This window comes from Salvia splendens, chromosome 1, assembly GCF_004379255.2.
Source record: "Salvia splendens isolate huo1 chromosome 1, SspV2, whole genome shotgun sequence".
NCBI lineage: Eukaryota > Viridiplantae > Streptophyta > Magnoliopsida > Lamiales > Lamiaceae > Salvia > Salvia splendens.
The window spans coordinates 27,506,129-27,531,258 of NC_056032.1; the positions used below are offsets into that span (position 1 = coordinate 27,506,129).

General features: G+C 41.8%; 2 protein-coding genes across 3 annotated transcripts in view; both read left to right on the forward strand.

Moving 5' to 3' along the window:
• LOC121746110 (kinesin-like protein KIN-14A) overlaps positions 1 to 25,130 on the forward strand; it is a 103,590-nt gene that overhangs the window by 31,668 nt on the left and 46,792 nt on the right. The gene's annotated exons all lie outside the window — the stretch shown is intronic.
• LOC121746097 (PHD finger protein ING1-like) lies at positions 15,236 to 23,212 on the forward strand. Of its 2 annotated transcripts, none has more exons than XM_042140019.1 (8): positions 15,236 to 15,377; positions 18,211 to 18,282; positions 20,423 to 20,610; positions 21,834 to 21,897; positions 22,030 to 22,123; positions 22,567 to 22,738; positions 22,816 to 22,958; positions 23,046 to 23,212. In XM_042140019.1, the coding sequence occupies exons 1-7, from the start codon at positions 15,350 to 15,352 to the stop codon at positions 22,924 to 22,926; spliced, it is 729 nt and encodes a 242-aa protein (XP_041995953.1). In that variant the 5' UTR covers positions 15,236 to 15,349; the 3' UTR covers positions 22,927 to 22,958; positions 23,046 to 23,212. The 2 variants fall into 2 exon arrangements, with proteins under 2 accessions (XP_041995953.1, XP_041995959.1); XM_042140025.1 differs by having other exon boundaries at positions 22,816 to 22,948.

A 25,130-nucleotide genomic window follows, 5' to 3' on the forward strand; every position in this document is an offset into this window, starting at 1 on the left:
CCTTTTTTTTCCGTCAGACTCTTCTCCCTAAGCATTCAGTGGTAGCCCATTCTTTTTACAAGTTAGCTCAAAGTGTATAGGCTTATAACTCGCTCTTATAGTAGGGCTGCACAACTGGGTTATCTAAGGCATCCTCTATCGTTCTCACTTCATCCAACTGACTTTGATTTATTAAGGGAAAAGGATTCACAATTTAGCATGTATTTTCTCTTCAATTACTCTCCCTAAGGGGCTTTTTGCTATTTATTTTACCAGTTATGCAAACACGAAACCTAAAAAAAAAAAATCTACAAACTCCTAGACCTAACAGAATATGTACAAGACACTAACTGCACTAACTGCGTCCCCCCTCCCACTTCATTTATGCTTGTCCCCAAGCAATCCGCATGAAGTGGAAAGCAGGCCAGTTAGTGGCGACATGAAACACACTCAACAAAACACAAACTTCTCACACTTAGACCAAGCATTGGGCTAAGTGGGAGAAGGAACAACATACAACACATATATACAGAACCTAGCATGCTGGCAGGTAAAACAGAAATAAAACGAAAGAACTGTTAAATAAAAGAAAGAAAAAGTTACTTGGGTTTGAGGGGAAATTCAATTCGGTGTCTGGCCCCCGTGGGAGCCAAACTTTGGTGGCACCGTCGGCTGGGTCACCTTTGCTTTCTTCCTGGCCGGCATCTCCGGCTTCACTGGTCTGTCATCAGTAGGTCGGGGTATGGCTGTCCTCAGGACCACGGGTCTAGCGGAAGAGGGGGTGATGTGAGGCCTCGGGCCTTGTGATGGCTTCTGCGCGGACACACCTCCTGGACTTAGCGTTGTAATGTTGCCGCTAGACCCAGGAATAGTTTCTGATGCATCCGGGAACTTTTTGTGCAGCCATTTCAGCATGGTCGTCATCAAAGCAACACCCTCCGCCATCCTGTTGGTTTGCTCAGTGGACGAAGCCACCCAATCGGTGATACGTCCCCTCAGGACTGCGGCCTCTTCCCTGCTCTTTCCGAATTCCCTTCGGATCTCAGTCATTTCCTTGCGTACCCCGTCGATTCCTTTCCTTACCTCCTCAACCTCTTTCTGAACTCCTTGAACCATCAGCCTGACTTCGTCCTCAGTGGCTTGATCCTTTACCTCCACACCATCGGGTTCCTGCTTGACTTGTGCCTCTGACTTACCGACCTCATAAAAACACACCTCCTTCCCTCGGGCGATCAGCAACCCCTTGTTGATAAAAAAATCGAAATTGAAGACTTCCGGGGCTGAGCACATCTTTACTACACGGCAGGCCTTGCTGATTTTAATTACAATGTTGCGCTGCAAATAGGCCCCGAGAAGATGGCACGTGTACAGATGCCTGGACGGGTTGGAGGTGACTTGATGGCAGGCTTGGGCTAACCAATAGCCCAAATGAACTCGTACTCCTGTGGCCATGCACCACGTAAAGTAAAGGTCGGCGGTCGTCAGGGCGTTGTTGGCAGTGCCCATCAAGTTGTAGCTAACAAAAGTTTGGGCGAATCGCAGGACCCGATTTTCTATATTGTGTGCCTTCGAAAAACTTGTTTTAAATTGACCCACTCTTGAGTGAGTCAAGAACTCCCACGCACCTTGTGCCTGAAATCCTGGCGTCAACTTCGGCGGACCGACCATTCTGTCATTCCACAGGCCCTCATCATCTTCTGTTCTTGATAGCAAGCCCATCCGCAGCGTCCACTCCCGGATACTCATCCTATGTTCTTCATTAAAAAGCCGGAAAGCTATGGAATCCGTATCCAAATCGGCGGTGGATTTGAACCGGAAGGTGGAAAAGAATTCACGGGCCGCGTCGACTGGAACTTCGAAAGTGCTGTGCTTTAGTAACCAATCAAAACCGATTGCATCTATATACCCCCTGAACTCATCGTTAGAGCTGATATGTTTGAGTTCCGCCGGGTGGTACATTTTTCCGGACTTCGCCACCTTTCCCTCAGCACTCTTTTCCTTGTATATGGCCACACGTTTTGGATCGTCAAATCTTCTCATATCGTCTAGCAGCTCTTTTGTAATCCAAATCTCCGTCGGCTCAAAGTTCAGTACATCCTCGTCTTGCTCCTCCTCTGAATCACTGGACCTGGCAGGATTCTCGGGCTCTGAGGCGTATGGTACCTTGGCGGGTGGAGGAAGTGGGGATTCAGTAGATTTCCCCCTCTCCTTCTCGGTCGAGGAGGAAGCAATTTGTTTCCCTTTCCTCTTCTTAGCCCTCGCGCGGCGCCCCTCTTCGTCACTCTCCCTTACACTCGGCCTGGGGGAGTCTTCCTGCGCAGACACGGCTGTCGCTAGGTCCAGTGTATCCTTTTCCTTTTGTTGGGCAGATACGTCAACGTCATCAAGAATACGTCGACGTGTCCGTCTCCTTGTTTCCCTAAGATTAAGCTGCGAATCGGCCTCCTCAGAGACCTCAGTTAAATCCACTATCATGGTGAGTCCTGCATCGACAGTTTCTTGAGCACCCTCAGAATCGAGTGCTCCACTTTCCTCCGCTAACAATGGGGTTGCCCCCGTGATATAAACAGGGGTTTCTAACCCCGTAAGATTTCCTTCAGGTTGGGCTTCAGTTCCCACAGATTTTTTGGGAGTCCTTCCCGCATCAACATCTTCCTCAGTAAATTGGGCTTCATCGCCCCCAACTACGTCTAGGGTTTCCTTTTCGACATCCTTCTCAGAATTTAGGGCTTCTCCGCCCACTTGAACATCATCATCACCAACAACGGCATCCCTCTCAACAGACGCCTCCAGAACAGGGGTTTCCCCCTCAATCCTACTAACAGTAATAGCGGTGCCCTCAACTATCGCAACAAGAGCATCTACCCCCCTAACAACACTTTCCACCAAATTCACAGCAGAAATATCAAGTTTTACTCCCTCTGAAACACCATCACCTCCAAACTTTAAAACAGGGGTTTCCTTCTGAGAATCAGAACCTAACCTGGGTTCACTTACGGCCAATAACGTCAGTCCCGCGGCCAGATCTGTCTCTACTTCGCGAATCTCCGCAATGGGTGATCTTGGAACGGCGAGCACTGCATCGTCCTCCGGCCTGGTGGCGGTTTCTGGAACTGTGTCCTGGGCAGAGGTGGTTTCTTCTGGAATAACGGTAGCAGCCTCCGGTGCGGTTTCTTGTACAGCAGTGGGTGGTGTCTCGACAACCTCCGGTTGTGTCACAGTGGTTGTTGGAACGGCTGGCATGGGTTGTCCCATTGCAAACATCGCGAACGCTTGCATCGCTTTATCGGCCCCTCCGAACTTCTGAAATAGTTCATTCATGAACTCCGCCGCACTCTTCTCGGCGGATCCAGAAGCGCTGCTGGTTCCTTGTTGGTTATCCATGGTATTCTGCAGAAAATTTTGAAAAGAACTTGGGCGAAATTTTCAGATTAGGGTTAGAGAGATATTGAAATTTGGGGTTTTTGATTTGGGAGAGAGAATATTTGGAGAGAGAATGAGTAATGAAAAAAAATAAAAAGGCCAAAACCGATCATAGTGTAGGCATTGGAGAGGACAGTTTCCTTTTGCAGGCGGGTGCAGGTGGTGACGCCAGCGACCGTACGCCTCCCCATAAAGTGCTCTTTGAAATCCGGACCGGTGTCAATTCCCTCCAAAACTCTTTTACCCCACAATTCCTTGCTCAAGTAAATTCCTTCTGCCAAAACACACTAAAAGAAAACATCAAACTAAAAAAAAACAAATATGAAACGCCAAACTCCCCGGGTCTAGGATATGACAGCATCAAAAACATTCCCGATGGGTCTGGTGTTTCGAAAATATTTTTGGAAGAATAAAATTTTTTATTTGTTTGGATTTTTCTTGATTTAAAGAAAGCAATTAAATATTTACAAAATTGTTGTCAAGTGTTCTCAAAATTTCCTGGATCAGGGTATGGTCAAACTTTTAATTACTAGACTCAGGAGATATTTTAAAAACACTTCCTTCCTAGACTGGTTAGGTGATATCAAAGAGTGCGCGTAGTGGCACTTCGTCCACTACACACAACTCTGAGCTATCCCTAAAGACCTTTATCCTATGTCCATTGACAAGAAAAGGTATGGAATTTGGTGCACTTCCCTGGATTTCAACTGCTCCGTTTGCTCGAAGTCCCATGATGATGTAAGGCCCAATCCATTTAGACTTTAACTTTCCAGGCATCAATTTGAGCTTGGATTGAAACAAAAGGACTTTCTGTCCTACCCTGAGTTCCTTGACCCGGAGATTTTTATCATGCCAAAGCTTAGTTTTTTCCTTATACCACATGGCAGATTCATAAGACTCAAGCCGTAACTCTTCCAGTTCCTGGAGCTGCATCTTTCTCTCTTCTTCACAAGCCTGCGGATTCATGTTGATCTCCTTGACCGCCCAGTATGCTCTGTGTTCGATTCCCACGGGTAAGTGGCACATTTTTCCGAATACCAACCTATATGGTGACATACCAATAGGTGTCTTATAAGCTGTCCTATAAGCCCATAATGCATCATCCAGCCTCTTACTCCAATCCTTCCTAGACGGGTTCACCGTTTTTTCGAGAATGGCCTTTATCTCCCTATTTGATATTTCTGCCTGGCCATTGGACTGAGGATGATAAGGTGTAGACAACCTGTGGTGGACTCCGTATTTCTTCATGAGAGCCTCTATTGTACGGTTCTTAAAATGGGTTCCTTGGTCTGAGATGACAGCCCTAGGGATCCCGTACCTGTTGAAAATGTTAGACCGCAGAAATTTGGCTACTTCCACAGCTTCGCAGGAGGTCGTAGCTTTTGCCTCTATCCATTTCGAAACGTAGTCCACCGCCACAAGTATGTATGTATTCCCATATGAAGATGGAAATGGACCCATAAAGTCCATACCCCAAACATCGAAAATCTCACAAACAATCACCGGAACTTGTGGCATTTCGTCCCTTCTAGAAATTCCTCCAATCTGCTGACACCTTTCGCAATTCTGGCAGAATTCGAATGCATCCTTATGTAATGTAGGCCAATAGAAACCACTGTCTAGAACCTTCCTTGCAGTCTTCCTAGGTCCAAAGTGACCCCCACAAGCTAAAGCATGGCAATGATTCAGCACATCTCTTTGCTCCCACTCCGGAATGCATCTCCTAATTACCTGGTCAGCTCCCATTTTCCACAAATACGGATCGTCCCAAAAGTAATATTTGGCTTCACTTTTTAATTTCATCTTCTGGGCCCGGGAAATTTCGTCGGAACTGGGCACTTCTCTAGTGACCAAGTAATTTGCTAGATCAGCGAACCATGGCTCTGCATTCGCCTGGCATTTCCTTTTTTCAGCATCTCCTGGACCTGTTGCTGCCATTACTTCTTCCCAATTGATAGGTCTAGGAGAATCGTTAAAATAATAAAGATGTTCTTCCGGGAACGCATCAGGTATTGCTTCATCCGTCTCACCTTGGTAAATGCGACTCAGGTGATCAGCCACCTTGTTCTCCGTCCCCTTCTTGTCTCTGACTTCCCAGTTAAACTCCTGTAACAGTAACACCCATCGGATCAACCTTGGCTTAGATTCCTTCTTTGCCAGTAAGTACTTTATCGCAGCGTGATCTGTGAAGACTATCACCCTCGACCCGAGCAGATATGGTCGAAATTTTTCAAAAGAGTACACGACTGCCAACATTTCCTTCTCCGTGGTGTCGTAATTTTTCTGGGCTTGATTTAGCGTTTTTGACGCATAGAAAATCACGTAACTTTTTCCATCAACTCTTTGACCTAGCACCGCCCCTACTGCATAGTCACTCGCATCGCACATGATTTCAAACGGCAAACCCCAATCAGGTGCTCTGATGATGGGGGCAGATACTAATCTGTCCTTCAGCAGCTGAAAAGCCTTAATGCACTCCTCATTAAAAACAAACTCAACATCGTTATGCAACAGATGAGTGAGTGGCTGAGCAATTTTGGCAAAATCTTTTATAATTCTCCTGTAGAATCCTGCGTGACCTAGGAATCCCCTCACTTCCTTTTGATTTGTCGGGTGGGGCAGTTTTGATATCACGTCCACTTTTGCTTGGTCCACCTGTATGCCCTTTTCCGATACTACATGCCCCAGGACAATTCCTTCAGGGACCATGAAGTGGCATTTCTCGAAATTCAAAACTAAGTGCTTCTCTTGACATCTTCTCAGCACTACATCCAAGCTCGCTAGACATGAATCAAATGAATCCCCGTATACAGTGAAGTCGTCCATAAAGATCTCGATGCAATCTTCCAGCAGGTCTGAGAAAATACTCATCATACATCGTTGAAAAGTGCCTGGTGCATTGCAAAGGCCAAACGGCATTCTCCGATATGCATACGTTCCGAACGGACACGTGAAAGTTGTCTTCTCCTGGTCCTCGGGGTCCACGTAAATTTGGAAATACCCACTATATCCGTCCAAGAAACAGAAATATTGCTTGCCTGCTAATCTCTCCAGCATCTGGTCAATGAACGGAAGGGGAAAATGGTCTTTCTTGGTTGCCTCATTCAATTTTCTGTAGTCAATGCACATCCTCCAGCCAGTGACTAGCCTGGTCGGTACCAACTCATTCTTGTCGTTCTTGACAACCTGGATTCCCGACTTTTTGGGTACCATGTGTACTGGGCTAACCCATTCACTGTCTGGTATGGAATAAATGATTCCTAGGGATAACAACTTCAATACTTCCTTCAATACCTCTTCCCTCATATTGGGATTCAATTTGCGTTGAGGGTCTCTGCAGGGTTTCGCTCCTTCATTTAATCGAATGTGATGCATGCACAGATCAGGGCTAATCCCTACCAAGTCAGAAAGTGTCCAACCAATAGCGTTCTTGTTCCTTCGGATGACTTTCAGCAGCTCCTCTTCCTGTTCCTTGATCAAGTTGCTGTTGATAATCACCGGAAAAGTCTCATTCGCCTCAAGGTAAGCATACTTTAGGCCTGGCGGAAGTGTTTTCAACTCCTTCTTGGGAACATCTTTTTCCTGGGGCAGGGGGTTCTTTTCTGCTGCTCCAGTCGTCATCCCCTTAGTCGATCCAGGAAGATCTTCCTTGCTTGCCCCATAAAGTGTCTCCCTCGATCTGGCTAGCTCGGGCTTGGTGCAAAATTCCAGAATTGCTTCTGCTAGCTCTTCATCTGTCAACTTGCTCGTATTCATTGCTTGGCACCAATTGGCCACTTCCCTATCAACAGCATGACTCATCTCTGAGTTCTCAATCTGTCCCTGCATTAATTCAGTCTCGAGGTATTCCTGGACCAAGGGGTTAATGATATCTACTGAATGCATATTTTCAACATCAAGTGGCTTCTTCATTGCCTCATCTATACTGAATGTATATTTATCCCCATTGTAATCGAGACAGATAGTACCATCAAAGACATCAATGATAGTCTTAGCAGTTCGCAAGAAAGGTCTCCCCAATAATACTCCGCCAGACTCTACAGACTCATTATCGCTCATCTTAATCACATGGAAGTCAGCCGGGTACAGGAAGTCGTGTACCTTGACTATTACGTTCTCGAGCACTCCTTCAGGGCAGATGCATGACCTGTCCGCCAATTGGATCACAACCTTCGTATCCACCATACCTACTCCCACTAACCTCTTGTATATGGACAGGGGTAACACATTTATGGATGCTCCCAAGTCACACATAGCATGCTCAATTTTTACATCGCCGATGGAAATAGGCAAGGTGAACATACCTGGGTCATTGCATTTCGAAGGCATCCTCCGCTTCTGAATTACCGCGGACACATTCTCGCCTATCAAGATTTTTCCACTAGGTCTAGCCTTCACAGCTATAAACTCTTTGATGAACTTGCTGAAAACTGGCATTTTCAAAGCCTGTAAGAAGGGTAGATTTATCTCCAGTTTCCCAAAAATATCCATAAGATCCACTGGCTCATCCTTCTTTTTCTTTGCCTCTCCTCGGTTTGGGAAAGGTTTTGGTCGTTTCCCGGTTCCGGAACATTCACCTGCTGAAAATTCATCGACTCCTTTTTTCTCTACCAATTCCGGTTCTGGATCTAGGAAAAATGGTTCGATTGTCCTGGGCAGCCGTTTCTCCAAATCTCCTGCCTGAAGTTCATCTCTAACTGCAGGGTTGCTTTCAACCGAGTTTCTTGATTCAGTGGTTTTTTCCTCTGTTTCCTTATCGTTAATGGGGGTCGTGACCTCTCTGTACCTCATGACCGGCCCTTCGTACTCCTTCCCAGATCTCAGCGTGATCTGGCTAATATTGGCTTTGTCAGGTGGTCTTACCGATGCAGGAATCTTGCCCTCGTTTCCCCGCATATCACTCAAGGAAGTAGCTATTTGAGACAACTGTTTGGCCAACATATCCATTGCCGCCTTCTGTTCTTGCTGCGCATCCTGAAGCTTGTGGACCACATCATTGTTCGACTGTAAATTGTTCTGAATGTGCTGCTGGGAACTAACGAGGTCGTGAACCATCTCATCAAGGTTCCTTGGTCTAGAGCTTGGCTGACTAGGGCCTGGCCCTATATTTTGGTTTGTTCCACTTCCTTGGCCTGGGCGAATGTGCCCTTGACCTCCTGGATTGTTGTTGAAATTACTTCCTTGACCTGGGTAAGGTGCTTGGAAATTCCTTTGATGTGGCGGTACATAAGAATTCCCTTGATAATTTGGATTCTTGTTTCCCCAGGTCGAGTGATCTCCTTGATTACGGTTGTTCCAATTTCCTTGCCCCTCATGATTTCTCCAGTTACCCTGCCTCTCGGGCTGCGGTGCGGACTGTATACTCAGTTGGGGTGCTGGCTGGCTTTGCTCGTTTTCAGACCATCTAAAGTTCGGGTGATTCCTCCAGGGTGCATCTCTTTGTCTTCCTTGGTTCCAACTTCCATCAGGATTCCAACTTCCCATCGCATTCGCCTGGGCCTGGTAATCACCTTCCTGAGGTCCGTAATATTGCTGGAGTTGATTATCCATTGGACCTAACAACTTAGCCGTTTCCTTTGGTGCGGCTGCATTAGTTTTTTCGATAGCATTCAGCAAGGCTTTCTCCAGCCTATCAATCCTTGCTTCAACTTTGTCATCCTCCTGCTCCCTCAATGCATTCACAGAGCCTCTTCTCACAGCATTCCTCGTACTGTCATACGCCTTCTTGGCGTCGATTAATCTTCCCAAAATCTCTCTTGCCTCACTTCCTCTCTTTCTTGTAAAATTCCCCCCGCTCGAGGAGTTCATCAAATCCTTAGACTCGGGAGTTGCCCCTTCATAAAACAGAGAGTAGGTCTCTGCCTCTATCATCCGATGATTCGGGCATGCGTCCAGCAATCCCTTGAACCTTGACCAGTATTGGCTCAATGACTCATCGTAATCCTGCTTGCATTCCACTATCTCCTTCTTCAGAGCGTTCGTCTTGTTGGATGGAAAGAAGTAATCTAGGAACTCCAATTTAAAGTCCCTCCAGGTGCGGATAGAATCCGGGGGTAATCTCAACAACCATGTATTTGCCTCCCCCTTTAGAGTGAAAGGAATCGCGCGCAAGCGATAGTCCTCCTCTGTCGCATCATTAGGCCTCCTTTGAATGCCACATAACTTGCTAAACTCGTTCAAAAACTCGTACGGGCATTCACTCCTTCGCCCAGAAAATGTTGGCAAGACACCTAACACATTCGTTTTGATCTCAATAGATTTCTGACGTGGGTTCATCACTATTGCGTGTGTTGGTTCTCCATCGAGATGAGCCGTTAGCGACCCTATTTCTGGATCTGGGTCCGCTACGTGTGCCATCTCAACTTCCTCTTCCTCCCCTGTTTCTGACTCTGTTTCCGATTCTGGCGGGGACTCCGGATCTGTTCTTCCTGAAGATTCCCAAGATTCGTCACTCAAAAACTCAGTCGGGAACGGTTCTCCCGTCGTGAACCCTGATCTGGTAGTCACAGTGGAGGCTGTATCCTTGATCTTCCAAACGAACTGACCGTATTTCCAACCAGACGAGTTACTCCGGTGGAAGCTCCTGCTCATGTACTACAAAGAAAACGGAAAGAAAAAGTAAATTAAAATTATTCACACCAAAAACTCTAGGCACTAACACAAAGTACGCCATCCATCCCCGGCAACGGCGCCATTTGAAGAGAGGTAAATTTTGTTTCGAGTGTGCACAGAAATGGATCACTGCAAGCGCTTGGTCAAGACACCACGCTCCTTAAATCCACTAGAGCACAAGGTCTAGGAACTTAAGAGAACATAGAGTGCTTGGTCGTTGGACACACATCGACTCCCCTTCAAAAATTATAAAAAATCCCTCAACCCGAATACTATGAATTAGTATAGGGAAGTGGGGTCGATCCCACAGAGATGGACTCGCAAAGTAGTGCTCAGAGACTTTGGACAGACAAATGGCTGCTGCCACGCAACAAAAGGGTTGAGAATTTTAAACTAACTCTAGACCTAGGCAGAAAATGTAAATGCTAGACCTAGGACACGTTAAACTTGTAAATTCAGATTTCGACAAGAAGAAACATAACCACTTCCTAGACAGTGTAAACAACTACCTAATCTAGCTAAACAGAATATGACTGAAAGTAGGGACCATAATTCCAAAAGTGGCAAGTACGGAAAGAACTGCAGATTAACAAACTCTGACGCTAGCTCGCAGCAAAATGCATCCTCTCTACCAAATTAAACTTGCAGATGAACAAAACAGAGCAAAAGCGAGATTCGAACAGAATATAGAGATTTGGTCGCCGTTATCTTGCTGCAACTCGGAAACACATCAGATCTGCGTACACTAGACGGAATGAAAGAAAAAACACGTAAACCAAGCATGAAAATCAGATCGAAACTACTCAGATTCACGTCAGAATGCTTGATCCACTCCGGATCCAAGACATCCGAACCCAACAACCAACAAATCCAGCAAATCCAACCAAAATTCTTCCACAATCCAACTCCAATCTCCCAGATCTGACCATTAACCTGCAATAACTCAGTAAACAGCTGCGAAACGCATCCAACTCAGACAAATTAAAACTCCAAAATCTCAATAAGCGAAACGATCAAACCAGAAATCAACACAATCGCCATAACGGAAAATCAAACTTGCAATTAAACCAGAAACTATTCGGTGAAAACAGCGAACCGAGCTTCGAACAACGAAGCTCGGCAAAGTAAGCAAAATGCGGAAAGCAGAAAATAAATTGTTTCTTCGCTCTTAACAAGAGCGGTGTTACACCATATCGGAAGCTAAGGTAAAACCCGAACGTGCGAACTGAGATCTCCTCAAAGCTAGTATCAAGTGTGTGTGCGGAAAGTGAACTAAGCAACAGGCTGTGGTGAGGTCTCCCCCGGGAAGATCCCTCCAGCTTGCATGCTTCTGCCTTTTATAGATGCGGAAATAGCCCTTGAGTCTTCGTAGAAATCTCTATTCTACCCTTCAACTCTGGAGCTTCCTCCGTCGAGCAATTCTCTTCATAATCGTTCACTAAATCGCCAGTTCCTCGACCTTGTGATTTTTTGGTCTTCTTTCCTGGACCTGGCGAATTCCTTCACACACCTGGCTTAAAACGTGTGTTAGTCCCAGTAAAATCACGAATTAAATCCCTAGACCCATGCATGAAATTAGCCTTATCAGGGACTCTCTACTTTCATCCGAAAAGTCATGCTGGAGGAGTCTACGAAGGTCGGGGAACACGCGACAAGACTCGTGCTGAAATTTGAAGGCTGGGAGCTTCCACCCGGCCGGGTGGATTCTGAGGCACTGCCTCACCCGGTCGGGTGCCATCCACTGGAAGAGCCAAGGCCAAGCTACTCCACCCGACCGGGTATCCATTCTGCCACCCGCCCGGGTGCCTCGTCCAATACATGAGGGAGTCAGGAGGTTTCACTCGGCCGGGTGACTTAACACCCTTAATTCCACTCGGCCGGGTAAAGTGACGCGGACCAAATTTTGTGGGCCTTTTCATTGGGAATTGGATCCTAGTATAAATACCTTTTGATGTCATTTCTTTCCTTAGATTTTGTTGAATTAAAGTTTCTACCCTAGTGAGTTTTCTCTTTGAGGATTGTGTATCCAATTCCTTCCTTGAAGGTTCCTTGTTTCCATCTTATATTGATTCAAGTAGAGGTATGCATCAATGGAGTGTATCCATTGAGTAGTGGAGCCAAGGGGTGATAGAGCTATTGAAAGTTGCCTAGGGTTGTCTCCATTCTTTTGGTTAAGGTCCTATGGTTGTAGCTCTTTTATCTCATCATTATACACATGCTTTACATTTCTAATCTACCATCCTTTCTTGTTTAGATTCAATTTTTGTGGTTTGATCCCTTTTTATCCTCTTGTTTTTAATCGAGAAATTGAAAATAAATCTTACAAAAATATCTAGATCAAACATCACAAATGGGTAATTCCTTGGGAAATGGATCATGAATTCCATGAATCCACATCAAACTTGGATCATACAAATCCAATGAACAAACGATATAAACTTGGATCATACAAATCCAGAAACAAAGGATATAAACTTAGATCATACAAATCCAATGAACAAAGGATACAAACTTGGATCCATATAAATCCAATGAGCAAACGAAAACGAGAGAGAAAACAGATTCGAAATTTCAGATCGGCGGAAAATAACGCCGAAGAGAGGGAAAATACAAATACGAACCGATTCAAACATCAGAATTGAAAAATAAGAGAGATTTGAAGAGAGAAAAATAGAACCCGAAAAGGATCAACCGCAAATGCAGAACGGGCAAATTCTACAGCAAACCTCACCAAACAACAAATGCAGTGAGCCGAGCACATAATCTCTGGCAACAAGCAGAACCCTACCAAAAAACACCAACCCTAGATCTATGAAAAAATGGCAAACGAAAAATAAAAAAAGGATAGATGAGATAGCATCAAAGACGCAGCGGATTTGCGCTCTGATACCTTGTTGAAAATGAGGAATTGAAATCTGCAGATTTGGGGAAAGTGTTAGAAACTGCTGAAGAGAGGGAAAAAAACGATGAAATGAACAGAAGGAAAAAAACGATTAAGAAAAGAAGAAAAAGCGTGAATTCATTATCGACTACATTTTGCCAAAAGTTAATTGCAAAATACAAAGAAGGCCTTATATATGGGCACAAATACAAACAAAAAAATTGCTAAACACTAACTAATAAAGGAAAATAATATCAATTAATTACTCCCTCTGTCCCACTCAAGATGGCCGCAATCTTGACTGACATGTGATTTTAGGAAGTGTTGTTAGGTGGAATAAAGTAGAGGGGAAAAAAGTAGTTGAATATTTTAATGAGGAGAAAGGAGAGAGGAGATAGTAGGTTATTTCCAAAACTGGAAAGTGGCTAACTTGATTGGGACAAACAACAAAGAAAAGGTTGCTATCGGAGGGAGTACATTTTTATTTTTAATTTGAACAAAATATAGATCAAACAAAGTTATCAGATTACTATAATATAGGTTTTTGGCTGTCCATGTACATATGTATATCTTCATCATGCATAATTGATACTCAAGACTCAAGAAATGTCAAATCCATTGCATCTGACTCTTGGGGAGAATAATGCATAACAAAAAAAAAGACTCTTAGGGAGAATAATCAAATCCCTAAAATTAAGGCTGGCATTATAAAATATTAGTATGATGAAAATACAGACTATAAAGGCATGTAAATCTCTACTATTAAATCAAGATATACAACATGAAAACCTTATCTTGACACTAAACTCGGAATCTATGCTATTGCTATATAACCCCAGCAGAAAAACAACAATTAAAACATAACCAAAACACTCAGGTGAACAAATATGGCTAGGAAACTCATGCTTTTCCATATGTTGATGGCTCTATCCATGTTAACCGCCCGCCTCGAAGCCCGGGGCAAGTTTCCTATAGTGCACTTCATCGATGCCATGAGCAGGCCAATCGATCTTCACATCCGATCCGGTGGCCTGTCGAGCTCGGCTCAGCTACAGCCGGGCCGGGATTATGGGATGAGACTGAAAGTGGACGACGTACACTTCGTGATGAGTGTATGCGGCTCTACATTTGCATCGTTTAATGCGTGCGAGCCTGCCCGTGATAAAGGGCACGCCGCCGTGTTTTGGAGAGGTAGCTACAAAGGGTTTTACATGAGCCATGACAAGGTTCATTGGAATCTGGTGGCTCGTTGGGAATATGAATAGTTTTCTATTTTAATTTTGTAATCATTTCAAACAAATTTAGTTGGATTTGTCTCTTTTTGTATGTTGTAGTAGCATTCTTTTATGGGAATCAAGCTTTGTGTTTTTATTATTTCTGCAACATCTGTTTGTAAGTGTGAATAATAAAATGTGGTATTAAATTTTGAGCAAATGACATTATATTTTTTTTCAATTAAAGCCTCAGCCTCTAAGATTGTTCGTAACCTGATGTGCAACAGCTATTGTGTAATAACATATTGTACATAAAATTGAAATAAAAATACTCCATCTATTATTTATAGTTGAGGCCGTTTTTTTAAATGTGCTTAATGGTGAATCAATTCTATAACCTTCCATGTCACATTTTTGTGCCTATAAATAGGTGGAGTTTGGGAGAAAAGAATAAAACCACAACAAACATTTTCCACCTTTTTTTGCTCTTTGCATCATAGTGTGCATTTTATGAGTATTGTCTAGCTCGATTCTCGTAACTCCACCAAGTTTGCTGGTGTCTGGCAGGTTTGAGATGCTTCTACACGCTAACATGAAGTGATTTTATCTCAATACGTCAATCCGTGAGCACTAGTCGGACCGTAATTTGTTATGTGGAAATAGGGTTTTCCTTGACTCGACTTATTGTTGGTTTGTTTTATTATTTTCATTGTAATTTCCCTTCCACTTATTGTTGTCCTTTCCATATTAATTAATCTATTTCTCTCTCTTATTTTTTTTTCCTTTTTTCCTTTCTGTTTTACTTTACCAATTTCTTATTAAAATTCGTAACGATCACAAATAAGACTATTTTTCGTACACAATGGAGTAATATTAATAATTATTTTTACATAACAATTATTCGCTCCATTCTAGTTAAGATATTAATACTAATGGATATAAGATATTAATAGTTGTTGGTTAATATATTTTAATTGAAAAGAGAAAATGGCATGTAAATATTAAAGGCAGAGAGAGAGTTAAATGTTTTATGGTAAAGATAAAAAGTGATTGGATATGGAGATTAAACAAATTTCATTATTTCCAACAATTTATCCTAATTAAACATTGTGAATAAAATATTTCACTTTATATAAATAGAAGTTTTCATAAAATCAAACAAGAGTTTTCATCAACTCTACCTTGTATCTGGCGTGATGCTTGCAACAAGCTGTTGATCATTTTATTTTTTCCTTAAACAATGTCTATCAGCGAGGAATTCCAAGCTAGTAAGTAGTTTCATCTCTAGATTTCCTATTTGTTTTTTACTCGTGTAGTTTTTCGGAACCCGAGTTCGTCAGATTGACGTAATTGTAATATCCGATTTTTTTTTAAATTAAGGAGTGAATTTTTGTGAATATCTTGTTTAAGATATGGTTTGGTAAGTCTTATTTGATTTATATTGTTTTTGTGGATATGATTTTTACCTAAGCAATATGTAATTGGGATAATTAATTAATCTATGAAATAAAATCCTAATTAACAAAGTAAATCTCCCTCTCTCCCTATCTCCCTCTCGGTTTCTCTCCCTCACCCCCATTATTTTCTCAACCTCTCCCCACTCCCACATAACCGATGCACTTTCTCCTCTCTCAATCTCTCCCCCTCACCATCGCTCTTCTCTCAATCTCTCTCTCACAAGCAATCAATCTCACTCAATCTCGCGGTTGTTAACTTTCGTTGTGAATCGGAGTCGGAGGAGGAAGTAAAACGTTCGAACTACGATTGAACTCTCCGGGAAAGGTAACCCAAGACCCTAACTCATGCTAATTTCGAAAACACATGCATATAGGACGAATTTGAGTTGTTTAGATGCTGAATAGGACTTGTGGTTATGTGTTGGTGTTGAGTATGTTTTTAGTTGTGACTGACAGTGGGTTCCGAACTGTTTTTGACGAATCAAATGATCTCCTTTTGGTACGAAATTTTAACTGTACAAACCTTGGTGTGTCTTCTGTGTGGTGTTAAAATTTCAGCTTCATTGGAGGTCGGGTGATTTTATAATGATTTTTGTAAGTAAACTGCTCAGTTCTGCGGGATGTACGTTTCTGGGTGATGTATTTATGTGCAATGGGTGTGAATCTGGGTGTTTTGATATTGTGATGTATGTGGGTGTGTTTGGCCAAGGGATGGCTCGGAGGAATCAGCGTTTGGTTCGAGTGGTTTGTGTGTGTTGGCCGAGAGATTTAGGGTTTGGCCTAGGGTGGTGTTGTGGAGAGTTTTGGAGGTTTGATCTCATGTTTTCGGGTGTGTTTTGGGATGTAGAATGTGTGTTGTGAATGTCGTATAAGGTTTGAGAATCGTTGGTTGGGGGAAAGTAGGTGTGTGCACGTGACCGAGCCAGGTGCCGAGTCAGGTGCCGAGACAGGTGTCGAGTCAGTGCCGAGACAGGTGCCGAGCCAGGGCCGAGTCAGACGCCGAGACATGTGCCGAGCCAGGGCCGAGCCAGACGGCCGAGACATCCGGACGAGGTGCCGAGCCAGGACCGAGCCAGGCGGCCGAGACAACCGGCCGAGGTACCGAGCCAGGCGGCCGAGACAGTCGGCCGAGACACCGAGCCAGGCCGAGACGCCGAGACAGCAACCGAGCCAGGCTCGGCCAGGACCGAGACAGCCGGCCGAGGTACCGAGCCAGGCCGAGACGCCGAGCCTTTTTCCGAACCTTTTCCGAGCCAAGTGAGCCGTTTGTGCAGTAAGGGTATGCCGGGGGTGTAAGAGTTGTGTGTGTGTCGTGTGCGAGTCGTGTGCGTGTCTTGGGTACGTGGTATGCGTGTCGGGTGCGTGCATGGTGTGTTTCGGACGTGTGTTTCTGTGAGCTTGACTTATAGGATGTTGTTAAGTGTGTGTATGTGTAACGTGCTAGATATTGAAGTCATCCACGTAGAAATCATGCATTGTCGTTTAAACCTCGTCTTTCTGGACTCTAATCGTGTTATTTGTTTATCTTTCAAAAAGGGTGATCTTTTACGAGGAAATTGTGGTTGAAGAAGGAAACTATTTAAAAGTTAAGCATTTGAGGTGGGCTTTCCTATCCTACTATACTGTGGGATCTCTTTATTACGGACTTTGTTCCGGAAATGTTTTTATGGAGGTGAACTGTTTGTCTTGCCAACTGTTTTACTTTGAAACCTATCTGAAGTGGTTTACCACATATGTTTAATCGAATTCGGGTCTGTAGGGCTGCGAACCCTCAGGCTAGTGTACACGAGACCGGGAGCCATCTGAGAGCAAGTTGGCCGGTCAAGTTGACCTGGGGTGTGGCCACGCCCCTTGTCACCCGTTGAATCAGATAGTGTATGATGGTGGAAATAAGGGTGGCAATATCTGAAAATGACTGCGCAGTCGAATTTGTGAAATATATTTTAGTGTACTTGGGTTATTTTCTTTACACTCAAAACCCCACGGTTGCACTGTTATGGCATGACAAACTATGATTTTGGCGTGTGTCCACTGAGTGCATCAAGTACTCAGCCTTGCATGTTGTTTTCTTAATGTGCAGGTTGAGCGGCGATGGGGATGACGGATGTTGAGCAGTTAAGGTCAAAAGGTGTCTCACTTGGTTTCCGGATGGTGTCGTGTCGTCATACTCGACATTATCTACCTCTTGGTCTTTCCGCTGCTTTGTAATCCGATACAATGTTTTTATTTAACTCTGATTACGTTAATTTTAGTAATGTCGTCACAGTACAATGTTTTGAAGTGAACTTCCTTCTATTAAATGTTTTTGGGTCAAGTATTCTTGTTCTCCCCTTTCTTCCCCGCTTCTTTATTCCTCCCCTAGTCGCGATCCACCGTGCTTCCTATTCTTAGGAAATGCGGGCGTGACAGTAATTTCCTTGAAAAATTCCCGTGAAATCGTTTAAATCTGTTAATCTGAATTGAAATTGGTCTGGTTTGCCTCTATTTGAAACGTTCCTTTTTACTTAATTGGGGAAGCCTAAGTTTTACAATTTTCATCTGATTTTAGGCGTTTTTTATTTTGGGAATCAAGTCGTGAATAATATGCTCTCTTTTGAATTGATTTATGCTGATGCTTCTTCTTGTTTGTTTTGTTATTGAAAAGATATTGAAGCCTTACCCAATATAATACAAAGGAAATATGCGCTGTTACGAGATTTGGATAAGAGCTTGCAAGGTATGTCACACCAGAAAATTAATACTCCTGTTGTTTGTTTGTTATCTTTAGTTCTTTCCTTTTTGGTTGATACGAATCATCACAGTCGTGGTAGCTGCAAACGAGATGCAAAGAGGATATAATCGAAATTGTTTCATGGTTATCTTTAGTTCTTTCCTTTTTGGTTGGAGTCGTGTAGTCACGCATGTTGGTAGCTTAGTTTTTTTAGGCGTCTTCGGTAGTCTGTTACGGACTCAATGTCTAGGTTCTCTCTCATAACAGACTAGTCTTTTGGGCTCAGTTCTCCAGTTTGGTCTGCATCATAGTCACACATGTCGGTAGTTTAGTATGGTTTGGAGCCCTGACTATGTAATTCTCTCAAGGTTTGACCGAGGGTGGTTTGGAATTTTGAGAGCACACATGTTGGAATTGATAGATGACTGTACTTCCTTTGCTAGGAAAGTATATACTCCTTGGATGGTTATAAGGATTGGTAATTTCTTTTGAACACCTTGGTATTGAACTACAATAGCTAAAGGCGAAGCCTTCCTTAGTGAAATAATTGTATGCTCTCTCCGTTCTAAGTTAATCGATTCGTATACCTTTATGGACGTCTCAAGCTAAATGACTCATTCCTCTTTTGGCAAAAATCAATCCTTTAAACCTTCCTTATATTAGTCCTACTTTATTCTTTTTTCATTTATTTAATATATTGTCTCTCCATTAAATAATTTATTCTCTTTCTACTTAACTCACTAAACACCATCTTAAATCTCATGCCAAAAAGAAACTTCTCGATTAACTAGATTAACTTGGGACAAAGGGTATCTTTTATTTCCTACTTCTCTTACAATGTATTGCTTTTTGCTTACAAACAAACACGACCTTCTTCACTTTCATTCTCTTACACAGGACAACTCAAACCATTTGATTGTACACTGCCCCATTTGATTGTCAGTGAAAGTTCACCGCACCATTTTATACGCAGTGAAAGGCGGTGGTACTGAAATAACAATGAAACTAAAGATATAACAATGAAACTAAGATATGATAACTAGAAGACTCTTTCTTAACTAAGGATATCTAACAATCTAAAGGTGTCTTCAAGTGGTATCCATAGTCTTCTCTTTGCCCATCCATATGCTAAGACTCTTCTCTGCGTCTTCTCTCTTCTTCCGTATTCCTCATTTGTGCACGAGCCGCATGAGCCACAAGTGCACGCTATCAAAGTGCATGACCAGGCCACCACGCTTAAAGTTTCTGGTGGCAGTGAGGTTGACGACTCTCCAAGGGTGGTTCCTCTTCCACCTTGAGAACAAGCTGTTTTTTAGCACCATTGCTGCTGATACGGATCATCACGGACGTGGAAACAGTAAACGAGATGTGAAGAGGATAGAGTCAGTTTTTTCGTGGTTATCTTTATTTCTTTCTTTTTGGTTAGAGTCTTGTAGTCATGGATGTCTTCGATTGTTTAGTTTTTTCAGGTATCTTTATTTTGCGTATCTCTAGTATTTGATTTGGTTAGAATTATTGGCTATTTCATTCCCTTGGGGTTTGAAAGGGGAGACAGTCTGGAATTTTAGTTTGTATTGGTACTTTGCCAAGGCCTCTCAAGAGGAGTCTGTATTCCCGTCCAATTCAATCGTTCATTTATGAGTTGTATTGCCAATCCATTTGTGTGCATATTTTTATCTAACAGTTGCAGTGATTGTTCTCTGTCATTATCACTAACACCTTGTGTGAAACTGATCGGCAGTCTTTCAGTAGTTATTCTTATATTTTGTTTCTTGAAGGCTGTCTTTGTACTTGTTCAAACAGCATAAACTATTCAAGTCAGTGTCGAATAAAGTGAAATGGCTAGCTTCTACAAGTCTAATTTGTAAAATCTAAGCTTTCAACTCAGTGTCGTATACAGTAGAATGGTTTATAATATTTCACCATAGTGTTCTCTCACTGCATACTAGATTCCCATATTTTAACTTTTCAACCTGTCTGCTACATAAACCAGGCAATACTGATAAAGTTTTGCTCGGGATATGAACTGGTTCCTTTCTTCTCAGCATTTCTGGATTTTCAAACGTGTAAGAAAAAATCCATGCAGAAACATGGTGGCCATGCTTTCTTGTCTCATTGATTTCCCGTATCTTATATCAACAAACAGAAATTCAGAAGCAAAACGAACAGCACTGTGAACAGGAGATAGATGATATGAAGCGTGGTATAAAATCCGGTAGCATCAGACCCAATTCTTCTTTTCTCAAATTTACAGACGATGCTGTAGATGAGCAAAAACATGCCATAAGGATTGCCGATGAGAAAGTAGAATTGGCGGTTCAGGCTTATGACTTGGTACTGAACCAACACTCCCTAATCTGTGTGGTGATTCTATATGATAGTGTGCTTTGTTTTTGAATGCGTATCAAGATATTTTCATCGTTCCTGATTGTATCTAATCATTACTTTAATCTTATTCCAATAATACTTGTTATAATTTATTAATTTCCTGTATGTGTATATTAGCTCTGTTTGTTATTTCGTGTTTATGACTGGGGATACTAAGAACTTCTACTTTTAGCTGATGTATCTTGCTTTGGTTTCAAACAATATGTATATTGTTAAAGGGGGAGAGACCTGCACATGAACTGTTTAATTATTTGACAGACAAAATAGTAATGATCAGTTGGCAAACCAACACATCCCAACTGCTTCAAGAAAAGACTCTAAAGACACTTCTTGGAATTAAACGCATTAAACTCCCCTTTGCGTGGATCTTAGGCCAATGCCAATGCCGATGCTACTAAATGCAAGACATAGATAAACCCCTCACAAACCTCAAGGGTATTTATTCTAATCATTCCTACCATGAAACCAAATAGTCGAGAACTGATAAAGAAGACATAATGAAAGGACTGTAATCAAAACAAACTACTGGAAATAAGAAAGACTCTACTAACAAATATATCTCTTTCGCTCTTGATCCAACTCAGCAAAGAACGCAACCTTCCTTGGGCCTCTCGTGTCGACCTTCAGCGGTCCATCCGTACTATCATATATACTAGAGATACTGCAGGAAAGCCTGTTCACATAAAAAAATTAAATTGGATAACTGGAGAAATATACAGTTACCGTATTGCTTTTGATTATGGTAACACATAAACTGTGATCCGTACAAGACATGGAAACATGGGATATAATGAAAACATGGGATATAATGAATATCTATTGGTCAACAGGATGTTGTAGTTCTGGTACCAAGATTGGGATCCTTGTACAGATCTCATGAAACATGTTTTCTCTAATGCAGAGTTTTAAAAGTTGATCATTTTTCTTTGACAAGAATCTCTCTTGTTCAAAATTGTATAATTACTGAATGGTTATATGACCAATAGACTTGAATATCAAAATCGAAGATGTGTTGGATATGGAGAACCATCATAAATCCATGATATTGTGGTAAAAGAGGATTTCCTAAACACAAATGGGATTACTTTCTTGCATGTACTATAGAGCTTTCCTGGCTTAATCTGTGCATATAGCTTGTTGCCTTAACGAGTACTTTTTTGATGGAAAAGGTAGACACTCACATTCAACAGCTTGATCAATACTTGAAGAAATTTGATGAGGATCTACGGCGTGGTATTCATCTAGTTGCTCTAATATAACTCTTTATCTGAATATGGTCCAGTTGCAGAGTGCCATCTGCTAATGTATACAATGAATATATATATCTTGTTTCTCACAGTTAATGTATCTTTTGGTATGAAATAGCCGAAAGGGATGCCATAGCTGCAACTCCTCCAACTCATTATATGAATGTCAAAGCTGGAAGGTCTGGCAAAACTAGCAATAGAGGGCGTAAGAAGTAAACCCTTACTCTGGACTCAAATAAATAGAATTCCTGTGCAATTGTCTAGAACTTTGCATGATTTGTATGTTCAGATTTCCCTTGTGAAGGTTACTTTTACCTAAATCCGAAAATTATGTGTTGTGTGAGAGTGTTAATTTAATTAAAACCTAAGTCATTCCCAACTCCCACACAGAAGAAAAAGAGGAGAAACTGCGAGCAGGCAATGATGCTGTATGTGATAATCCTTGTTGGCTAGTGCGCTTTAGGTTTGTATCTCAGTTTTCGAAAATATTGTAAATTCTCTGGGATGTCAGCTACAGGAATGAATGTAAATAGCTAGTCGGGAGCCAGTCTATCTGTTGATGGAAAGAACTATTGTTGTCTTATGGAAATATTTTTGGAGCCTTATGAGTGCAAGTATATGATTTTTGATTGAGTAAATGTAATCTTTTATGCAGGACGTGCGTTGCAGCAGCAAATGTATCTGTGGTCTCACCCTCTGGAACTGGTGCAACGACTGCAGCAAATCCCAGCATGGAATTAGATCTGCCTGTTGACCCAAATGAGCCCACGTATTGTTTTTGCAACCAAGTGAGCTATGGTGAAATGGTTGCATGTGACAATCCCGATGTAAGTAAACAACTCCCTCCTTGCTTCTTTCCCACCTTTGAGTATGAGATGACAAAATTTGCGGCTTTTGTATGCAGTGCAAGATAGAATGGTTCCATTATGGCTGTGTTGGGCTTAAAGAACAGCCAAAAGGCAAATGGTATTGTTCAGATTGTGTCGGGAGCCAAAGGCGTAGGAAAGTGAGATAACGGACTCTGACTTGCTTCCCAAGTAATACTTCGTATGTTAATAAAAACTTCCACGTTTCGAATTTGAACTACAAAGTCATGACTGAATTTGCGGTGTAACGAATGCTACTTTGCTACAGATATATGAAGAGTGATATTGCATTGTCCTCGACTTCATGCAATATAGCACCCATTGATAATGTACTCTCGTTCTGCGTAAACTCTGATATTAACGATGAGAGTGGAGTTATCAAAGATTAGATGTATTCATATTAATTTAGATCAAGTTTAATAGTGTTTGATTTGATTTGATTTGATTTGATTTGATTTGATTATCTTGTTAGATTAGATGTTCTCAATTTAGAGTAACTTAAAATACCAGCTTATGCAGTTAGGCGTCTAGTATTGCAGCTCAATGTTACTCATCTTACAAGGATAATAGTTTCTTAGTATTCTTGTTAGAAAAATAGCCTAATTATTTATTTTTAGACAGAGCGTATGTAAATGCAATAGCTACTTAAGATGAAAATTGTGCTGAGAATATTTATTCTTTTGTAAGCTAGGTTGTGTTTGAATTGGTAGATAGGGACAATTAGAGTGCATTTAATGGCCCTATTTGGCGTTTGATTTGTTGGTTAAATTTTTTGCGACCCGCTCAATGGCAAGAGCATATTGAATTAAGGCTGAAAATTACTGTTTTATTGTCATTAAAAATTCAGTGATAATAATCTATGTAACACTATTTCAATCTTAAATTCCATGGAATTAATAATTTAGCTCACAGTTTTGGAAATAATCTTTTATGTACTTTTTTCACCTCATCAAAATAGTCTCTATTCATTCATTTTGCTCCGTCTCACCAAAATTAGCCGATTTTTATAGTCTCTCCGTCCACCATTAAATATTCCATTTTTCTTTTTCCGTTCATCCGCCATTAAGTTAAATTTCACTTTTACCACTTTTGGCTAGTGGTACCCACCTTCCACTAACTTTTCATCACATTTTTTTACAAAGTCAAACAATATTTTAAAATCCGAGCCAATACATGTATTGGCGGACGGAGGGTGTATTTCGTAAATTTTCTCTACTAAAAATACTCAAATTACCTTTTCTTTCTATCTCCGTATTACTTAAGCAATTTCGCATTAAAACTCGTGTCATCCCTAACGTCTCTACTTTTATGCGACGGAGGGAATATTAATTTTATAGTAATTGTAAATAGAATGAGTTGGTGGAATGTTATGCTACTTACTAAAAATAGTAAAAATGAAATGAGACATTTATTGAGGACTCTTCAAATTAATAAATACGTGACATTTAATGGGGACCAGAAGGAATACAAGAAGTGGCCAAGGTAGGCGTGCACAAACCGAACCAGCCCGGCGGTTAACCGCCGGTTCGGGCCCGCCGGTTCATGAACCAGAACCGGGACCGGAACCGGCGGTTTGAACCGTCCGGCGGGTTGCCGGTTCAGGGTTGAAGGATGCGTGAACCGTGAACCGGCGGTTTACCGGTTTGAACCGGCGATTCAACGGTTCAAACCGCCGGTTCAGGGTTGAACCGCCGGTTCAACCGATTTTTTTAAAAAAAAATTATTTATAAAAATTGATTTTTATATTTAAAATCAATTTTTACAAAGAAATGAATACAAGAAATTCGTAATAGCCCATATATATTTGATGGGTTTGCGAATTTATGAAACCATTATTGGTTGTTTCTCTTTTATAGAGACATCCTTGAATGTTTTATGTTCAACTTTCGATGTGGGACAAACTCATTCTTGGTTGTTTCTCTTTTATAGAGACATCGTTAAATGTTTTATGTTCCACTTTCGATGTGGGACAAAATCATTCTTGGTTGTTTCAGAGAAATCCTTGAATGTTTTATGTTCCACTTTCGATGTGGGACAAAATCATTCTTGGTTGATTCAGAGAAATCCTTGAATGTTTTATGTTCCACTTTCGATGTGGGACAAAATCATTCTTGGTTGTTTCTCTTTTATAGAGACATCCTAGAATGTTTTATGTTCCACTTTCGATGTGGGACAAAATCTATGGGTATGAATTTCTTGTATTCATTTATTTGTAAAAATTGTTTTTAAGTATAAAAATTAATTTTTATAAATAAAAAGTATTTTTTTTTAATTTTCGGTTGAACCGCCGGTTCAAACCGGCGAACTGCCGGTTCATGCCAAAAATCGGAACCGGAACCGTCGGGACCCTTGG

Coding starts and splice junctions, on each gene's coding strand:
- LOC121746097 (XM_042140019.1), top strand. CDS start 15,350: ATGTCTATCAGCGAGGAATTCCAAGCTA. Junction 15,378..18,210: donor CAGCGAGGAATTCCAAGCTA/GTAAGTAGTTTC, acceptor GTTATTGAAAAG/ATATTGAAGCCTTACCCAAT. Junction 21,898..22,029: donor TGATGAGGATCTACGGCGTG/GTATTCATCTAG, acceptor GGTATGAAATAG/CCGAAAGGGATGCCATAGCT.